Here is an 8,957-nt window from a genome sequence, read left to right on the forward strand (position 1 = left end):
TTTATTTTTCAACACTGATACTTCTGAGTTCATCCTAAAATGTCCATGACTCCTGACATCATTTTGGAGCAGTCATGCCTGATCAGTCGGACACAAAGGGCAACAGGTTTTCTGTCACTGTGGCCGTCTGACTGTATCAACTCCACTTCCTTCTTTCACAAACATGTATATTCCAGACAGCCTGTGGGGCAACTGTTGAATATTACTCTGCAAACACCACTTGTTGGTAATTAAAAGGTTAAGATTAAAAGGGCATGTATCCACAAGGAACACAGAATAAGGAAGTTGTACTTCCCATGACCACACCTCCTCACACACATTCCTTGATAATGCATCTGCATCGTCTGCTGCTGATCATTAAAGAACACTACAGGCATCTGGAGGTATGGCCCAACAAGGTAAGGCAACAAACAACCTTACATATGAAGAACATGCTGATTATGACATAAGCCACCTTTTGATATTTAGAGTTTGGTTATTAGAAAATGCCTTTTATGCTCTTGAAATTGCTTTTCAGTGAATGTTGTTTCGAGGGAGCAGTGGGGAGCAGCTCCCCCTCGGAAGAAGGAGACTTTAAAAGGCTTTGCTAAGAAAGTAGTTATACACCATACTGCTGTCCAAGCATGCAAAGACCTGAAAGAGTGTAAGACCCGACTTGTCAGCATTCAGAGAGGGCATATGACGGACAAAAAATTTGACGACATTGGATACAAGTGAGTAGGTTTAACAGTCGAGGCAAATGTAATCCCTTAAAGATGTCAAGTATTGGATGTATGAAGTGTTTGATGGATTTTAATGCTAAAGTGTCCTTTATTGTGTTATGTGTTTTAGTTTCCTTGTTGCAGGTGATGGCACAGTGTTTGAAGGCCGGGGCTGGGGTGTGGTAGGAGCGCATGCCAAAGGCAATAATCATGACTCATTGGGGATTGCCTTCATGGGCAATTTCAACAGTAAGTGAACTCATTTACTGTTTTTCCTGCACATAAAGCTGCAGCTTTCAGAAGCCTTCATGGTGGTTGTATGAAATCTGTTGCTGTAGATCAAAAAAATCACATTTTATCTGTTTAGTGTGCATAATCAGACTCTTTTTTTTAAATTTGATCTCAGATGATACACCAAGCAAAGAGGCAATATCGTCAGTCAAACAGCTGCTGCAGTTGGGAGTTTGTCAGAGCTTTTTGGATCCAGAGTTTGTCCTGTTTGGGCACCGGGATCTGGGTTCAACAGAATGTCCCGGAAATAAACTGTATGCTGCTCTGCCACAACTGAGAAATGCCAAATAAATCTCACTGCATATAAAGATGAGACTGGTGGAGAATTCTTTCACTACCTTCGATGGTAATTTCCTGTCTACATTATTTTATCCAGGTTCTACACATTACTAAGAAAAGATTTCTATTAAACAGGTCCAGCAGGCTTTACAGCGTGGAGCATATACTTGGAGACTAAGAGCTTTTTACAGTTTAGAAACTGAAAGTCTTGTTAAAGTGTAGTCATGGCAGTTCAAATGTAATATTTATATGGTAGGCAATACATGTGACCTATAAAAAACTCCATATGAAATAAACCTGTTTTCATGTTGGGTTTCTGGCCTTTTGGAAAGTCATTCAACTTTTATTTAATCTCAAGAAATCATTGAGGGCAATCCCTCCTTTCCAATGGTGTCACAAAAACAGACGAAATGTCTAAATTAAAAGTGACAGGAAAATAAGCAAGCAGAGAATGCAGTTAAAAACAGTGACATGTTTTTAAAATCACCCATTGTAGAGTGTAAGTGTGTTATGTAAGGTGTTCCAGGTGGGTGCAGCACAAAAGGTTAAAATGTTTTCCAATGTTAGTGTTTACTTGTGGAACCTTCAACATAAGCCAGTCACATGATGGAGTCCGATGATGATTATCAGCCCAGTTTAATAAAGACTATGCTCATATAGTGTATGCTGGTAAATTACCAGAAAGTGCTTTATGAATAAACAGCCAATGCCTTTCACATCTTACTGTTCATGAAGGCCAACCAACTTTATACAGATGCAATGATGATAAATCCGGGGTATTCATTATGAGGGACCCTTCAATATTGAGACCTTCTAGAATTGTTATGTGAATGTTATTATTATCTCTGGCTCTTGTGAAGAACATGTTGAGTAAAACTTACCCAGGGCCAAAGGAGGGCGCAGTAACAGATGACAATGGTTTTGGGTTTTATTGAAATGAAATTATAATGGTTACAAAAACATATTCAGAGGAGGGGCTAGCGGTGCTTGCCGACAAGTATTATTGATAAGCATGGGAATATTAAATAAAGGGGCAAAGAGTGGGAATGGAGAGCAGATTGTGTTGTTAACTGGACTACCTGAATATCTAATTCATGTCTTATTTCAGTAAAGCAGTGGCTTCATAACCTATAGATGGAGCTAGTGAGCCCTCTGGACGATGCCGGTGGCAGAGAGAGAGAGAGAGAGAGATCCAGGTGTGCAGCAGGGATAATTGATCACGTGCGTCTACCGGCATTGCTGACGTAGAAAATGTTTGAAGCGTGTGTGCCTTGAAGATTCGTGTGGATGACATATCTCTTATCTCTGCTAAAAAAAAAAAGCACGAACACTCCAGAAAAAAAGGTTACAAGTGTCAATAAAAACAAAGTTGTTTGAGGAGCACACAGGTTGTAGCCAGGTGTTGAGACTGAGCTACCTGCTGAAACACCACGATGGAAAGAGGGGGTCAGTTCAGAGATCAAACTTTTTTTGCAGTCGATCAGTAGGCCTAGGCTACTTTACAAAGACGGTTCCGTATCCCAGATTGAAGGTGTCATCGGTCCCAATGTGGGACAATCAAAGAGGCCGGATGGTGGTGGACCAGGAGGTTTGAACTGCAAAGTGTGCAGGACGAGCATGACGAGATGACGTGAAGTGCTAAATGTCTAGGTCTTACCATAAAACTGACTATGAGATATACGTGTATGAAACGGGAGTAAACAGAATACTGTACAGGGAATAGCTTCGGAGGTCGGGGAAGTTAGTGTGAGAATAATTCTGCGAGTCTGCGGTAACTTCCGTTTTTCAAAATAAGGTGTTCACAATAAAATAAAATAAAAACAGTTTTCTTGGAGAAAACAATAATTATATATATTTTCTTACATAAGTACACCATGATTCTGATATGGTTGGACTAAGTATTTCTTAGACTACATGCACAGTTACTATGAAGTACTTTTACTGTGTACTTTTTGAGAAATCCATTGACAAAGTCCCTTATAAATCACTATAATGACTCTTTTTTATGACTTTGATGTCTTGGAAAAAAAAAAATTCTTCCATAAGTAGAAAATGATTCTGATATGGTTGGACTTAGTACTTCCTATACTACATGCACCTGTACTATAAAGTACTTTTACTGTGTACTTTTTGAGAAATCCACTGTCAAAGTCCATAATGAAGCACTATAATGAGTCTTTTTTATGACTTTGATGTCATGTCTTCCATAAGTACATTTAGGTACTTTTACTGTGAACTTTCTGAGATAATACAGCACAATAATGAGCCTGTTATTTTCTCAAACCCTGAGGCCCTTTTCAAAAGACTGTTAATTCATCAAAAATTGTTCTACACATTTATATAGGCCTACCTTTAACTTCATAAATACATGTCCTTTAACCTATTGGTTGCCATCATAACCCACAACATTACAATGTGTATTAATTATAACGATTTTATGTTTTAACAATAATTAAACTTATAAATAGACATTCGTTTTACCCTATATGTTCTGTTTAGCTTTTGAGTGTGTGGGTTTGTTTTTACACTTATTTTACCTTGACCCTTATTTTTACCTTGAAAATCAGAAAGCGTTAAACTCATAAACCCGCCTCTTCCTCTCCTTCTTGACGCGTTGAGGAGGTGATTTGCGCCGAGGACTTGATGGACGGAGAGGACTTCGTGTGCACAATTCGGCGGAGAGTTATTTTCTCAACAAGTTATAGGTAGGTTGATAGGATGATCAGAGTTAAATTGTGGCATCATCAGAATTGTTTTTCATCACCATGTATGTATTTACAAATAAAAAAAATTCAATTGTGTTTGTTAGATGACAATACAAATAAATAATATCAGAAATATGAAAAGAATATGCATTTCTGCTATTGTAGAAAAAAAGATTTCCAATAATTGGGAGAATAGAAATCAGGCTTGTTGTAGACTGTTTCTTGCAGTTATTTGTGATGAGTATATGTCAATACTAAGTCTTCAGATAGGTCCTAGATGCTGCTGCACAATGCACATTGAGTACTTTGGAGTTGATTTAGTCAGTCCAATGGATATTGACAACTGAATATCTCTGCAATTCATAAATAAAAAGAAAACCAACATTCAAGATGTTCCTTCATTTATCTTTAAATGTAAATAAAACGTGTAAAATAACAAACATGCTCTCAAGACCGAAGCCTGAACGCTGTTTCAATGTCCTCTCTCCTTTGAATCCATGGATTTAGTGTTGATTGTTTCAATAAAAACTTTACCTGATTTAGCTTAAGTACACTCAATCTGCAGTTGAGCTCATTGTTTGCTTCATATTGACTTTTATTTGAGCTACTATCGTGAAAATTTCAGTTTTAAAAAGGGTTTAAAATGTAATGGCAGCCAGACAAATTTTAAGGAGTCATTTAAAGTTCTTGTATGTGTTTACATGTTAAAAAAAGTTTCAATCTGGTGTATAAACCAGCTTCACCAGTATTAGCATTAATATTATTGTCCAAGTAGCAAATTATCTTAATCCTGATCCAGTTAACAAGCTACATATAATTTTACAGAAACAAAGCTGCCAATAAACTTAAAAATGTACACATTATGGGGGACTTCCGGATGCAGCCGAGGAGTGTGGACGGGTATCTGTGAGCTCCCGGTGGTACACCCTGGCAACTGCATTTATCCTGCTAACTCTTTCGTAACTTGAAGAACTAATTGAAACACGGGACATTTAGAATATCTCTGTATGGAAAAATACAACTTTCGGCGTAAAAATAGAAGTAAAACTGCAGGTTCGAGCTCTCAGCAACCGCACGTTTAGCAAGAAACATGGCGGGCGGGGAAAAGGAAGACATCACCAAACTCCTCGAAGCTCTCCGGGAAACTAAGGAAGACTTAACCAAACATATATCGACAAGAAAACAGCCGACATCCAAGCTGCACTTACCAAAATTGAATCATCACTCTCCATGCTATCAGAGCAGGTGGAGGAGATGGAGACACAAGTAGCTGCTAACGAGGATGACATTAAGGACGTGGACGGCCGCGTGGGCAAGTTGGAGAAAATAATAACACAACTTAAAGACAAAACTGATGATCTGGAAAATCGTAGCAGAAGATCAAACATCAGAATCCTGAATATCCCGGAACGGGCAGAAGATGCGGTTGGGTTTCTGGAACGGCTCATACCACAACGTAAGTAAGTAATATGAAGTACTTTTTCTGTGTACTTTTTGTGAAATCCACAAAATCAATGGATTTCACAAAAAGTACACAGTAAAAGTACTTCATATTACCTGTGCATGTAGTTTAGGACGTACTAAGTCCAACCATATCAGAATCATTTTCCACTTATGGAAGAATTTTATTTTACAAGATATCAAAGTCATAAAAAATACTCATTATAGTGATTTATAAGGGACTTTGTCAATGGATTTCTCAAAAAGTACACAGTAAAAGTACTTCATATTACTTGTGCATGTAGTCTAGGACGTACTAAGTCCAACCATATCAGAATCATTGTCTACTTATGGAAGAACATATATTTTTATATTTTTTTCCCAGGAAAACACCTTATTTTGAAAAACGGAAGTTATCGCACACTCGCAGTATTATTCTCAAACTAATTTCACCGACCTCCGAAGCTATTCCCTGAACAGTATTTTGTTTGCTCCCGTTTCATACACGTATATCTCATAGTCAGTTTTATGGTAAGACCTAGGCATTTAGCACTTCACTTCATCGCTCTCTCTCTCTGTTCGCTCTGGAGTCCGGAGCATTTACCATAAAGATCAGAATACGTGGGCACTTCAAATTTAGGGGCGGCTCACTTCACCATGTAAAAGCGAGGAGCGGCTGGCTTGACCGCAGTCCCCCCGGTCACCAGGGGAGGATGACTGCTTGGGCACGGACGTGGTGAGTGGAGGCGAGGAGGTAGGACACGACCTTATTTACTTTAAAGCAGATGCACATGGACAGGTACAGAACAGGTAAAAGAAGGGAGGCAACTTTACAAAGCAGACAAATCATTTGAGCCTCTTTGTCAGCATGTACAAATGTTGAGGAAGAGAGTTAGGCCTACTACTTAAACAAAAAACAGATTTTCTAGGATTTACAGCATCATTGATTAGGATTGTACAATGCCCTAATTTTAAACTTCTGTAGGATAACTGTACATTTCAAACAATGTTGAAGGCATGGGGGGTTCTAGGCAGGGGCCAACAGGGGCCAGTGCCCCTGTAACACTGAGCTTGGTCCCCCCTGTGCCCCCCCCCCCCCCCCCCCCCCCCCTCCAAAATGATGCAAATTAAAAGGTGGAACAATTGTGGCTCAACCACAGATCTTAAATCAGTAGATTGGTCCACCCCTTCAAATCAACAACCATAAAAAGGAATGCCAGTTCTATCCATTCTACTTCCGTGTGGGCTCAACATTGTGAGACCCTTTAGAGCTGAACACTGACGCTGACTCTAAACATCCACTAATGACGCTGGCTGCCAGCTCTGAAGCAACAAGAATCATTTGGTTTTTGGTACAATAAACATTTTGTTTTTTTAAGCTAGATCATCTTTGTCTATTTTTGTCCTGGGTTGATTGTGCCTCTCTGACAAAACAACTGGCCCCAGCCTGGCCCCCTCAGTAAAAGTGGTCTAGAACCGCAACTGGTTGAAGGTATTGGCAACCAAAAACAAGCCCTAGGCACCCAACATTGGGTAATTTGTTGTTTTTTGATTTACAAAACTTACAAAAAAAGCAAACTCCTGCACACTATCTGAACCTTGTATGGTCATCACAGGAGGGCTTTGATGTCGAGCCTTACTTCTCATTCAGATCAATCTCGTTCTCATATAGCTCACCTGTGTTACAATACAGTTCACAATTATTAAAGCATGAGACATCATCACAGCTGTAACTTCACTTTGTTATGTTGTGCTGCTAGGGCTCTTAGGTTTTGTCTGCATGTATTTTAGTTTATGAGAACATCTGTGAATGATATTATTTTTTCTACACACAGGTAGGCCTACTTAAAGAGCCCATATTCTGCCCTTTTTGGGGTTTGTATATTTAATCTATGTACCTACTTTTGTACGTTCACAATAGCTAAAGTTCTAAAAAAGTGTCTGTTTTCATGTACTGCTCCTCCTTGCTCCCTCTACGCTCTGAGTCCGTCAGCTACACTCTGTTGAGCCCACACTGTTAGACCCCACGTGGGCCAAGTCTGTTCTGATTGGTCTGCTGATCCGCTCTGTCGTTATTGCTCAGTTGCTCAGTACGGGTCTCGGAAATTTCAACATGAGCTGCTGGGCTTGCCACAACGAGCCAATGGACTTAGATCAGTGATCTCACACTGACAAGACGTCACACTGACACATTTTTATCGAGGAGGGCTAGAACCGAGCGTTACATGCAGCTAATGCTACAGCTAACAGGAGGACGTAGGAGAAGCCGCGTTTCTGCGGACTTTGAATTTTTGCACATAGATGTGCCTAAACATGCACAGGACACTTAACAGGACACACTAAAGAGCATATAAAACCAGAAAAAGAAGAATATGGGACCTTTAAAACTACTTTTTGTTCATGCTGCCCTGCACTCCATGTCATCTTATTAGGGATATTAGTGTCCTGTCATCCTTCCTTAGAGTTTAGAGCTCTGATCAACAATGGGAAGAAGAGGGCAGTGGGGCAGTCTTTTTACACAGACTGGTAAAATTGTAAATTGTATGTTAAAGGTGTTTATTTTAGAAAGTAGGAAATATTTGTTTTGTATCTGCATTTAATATAATACTTTTTGTTATACATGTCAAATTCCTCTTTTATTTGTATTATTTAAAAGTGTTTTAACAGGTGGGTGTCAATTGTGTAATTGAAAAGTTTTACACATCTGCTCAGTGATTTTAATTGTTCTTTATATTCATGACATTCTACATAGTTGGATGCTTACCTCAGTCCAAAAGCCAGTCTCTGTTTTGGTGCTATGGCAGCTCTGTAGGTTGGGGACTGTCTGGTCAGTTCAGGGCCAATGAGGGTCAGAAGTTCATCCGTCTGCTCAGCACTCATCCAGAAATGATGGCTGTCCAACCTCAGCTCAGAAACAAGGTGATGGAAAATCTCCTTGTCTCTCCATCACCGGTTGAGGGGATGCACCCAAAACCAGTTCCTTCCCCTACCTCTCCTCTTTTTCGGCTTGTGCTCTCACTGGCTATTCTAGACTGGGAAATGAACGGAAAGTCGTAACTGGCTAAATGAGGTGTCACTCAAAGACCCGAATGCATCCACTTTTTAGATGTATCTCAATTGAAAAATTCAAATTCATCTTAAATATAACAGAAAACACAGAGGCATATTGTGAAAAGTGATGGGAAATTTGAATCAATACATTGTTCTTTATGGACCCCGGCTGAACAAGCAGCAACAGGACGGTTTTGTTGGATTATTTTGATCTGGAGCGTACAGTAAAACGTTTGACAGCTGCGTAGGTTGTGGCTACTGTGGTGGTTGGATCTTGAAAAGGATTACATTGTCGGAATCGCAGCTTTCTATCGGTTTTATTGCATGATTAATATTTATAAACAGCAGTTCTGTAAATAATCGTGATAATGATAAAACAGACTTCTGGTCAGTAGATGAGTTGCTGATTTTAACAGGTTTTAACAACGTGTTCAGCATGATGAATAAAGAGGTGAGCCGCACCAGAGTCTAAAAAGACAGCAGACCGAGA

The 8,957-nt window shown here is 39.5% G+C and overlaps 1 protein-coding gene across 1 annotated transcript; it reads left to right on the forward strand.

The window, feature by feature from the left end:
• The first annotated feature begins 47 nt into the window (after positions 1–47).
• On the forward strand, positions 48–1,305 carry pglyrp5 (peptidoglycan recognition protein 5). Its single transcript, XM_061045952.1, has 4 exons — positions 48–398; positions 518–713; positions 832–950; positions 1,108–1,305. The coding sequence occupies exons 1-4, from the start codon at positions 386–388 to the stop codon at positions 1,281–1,283; spliced, it is 504 nt and encodes a 167-aa protein (XP_060901935.1). The 5' UTR covers positions 48–385; the 3' UTR covers positions 1,284–1,305.
• The last annotated feature ends 7,652 nt before the right edge of the window (positions 1,306–8,957 follow it).

The sequence above is a fragment of the Labrus mixtus genome, chromosome 9 (assembly GCF_963584025.1).
Source record: "Labrus mixtus chromosome 9, fLabMix1.1, whole genome shotgun sequence".
In the NCBI taxonomy this organism is placed as follows: Eukaryota; Metazoa; Chordata; class Actinopteri; order Labriformes; family Labridae; genus Labrus; species Labrus mixtus.

What these genes read in the sequence shown, in the direction of transcription:
- pglyrp5 (XM_061045952.1), top strand. An exon ending in TTTGACGACATTGGATACAA is followed by an intron (nt 714 to 831) that starts GTGAGTAGGTTT and finishes TATGTGTTTTAG; the next exon opens with TTTCCTTGTTGCAGGTGATG. An exon ending in CTTCATGGGCAATTTCAACA is followed by an intron (nt 951 to 1,107) that starts GTAAGTGAACTC and finishes ATTTGATCTCAG; the next exon opens with ATGATACACCAAGCAAAGAG.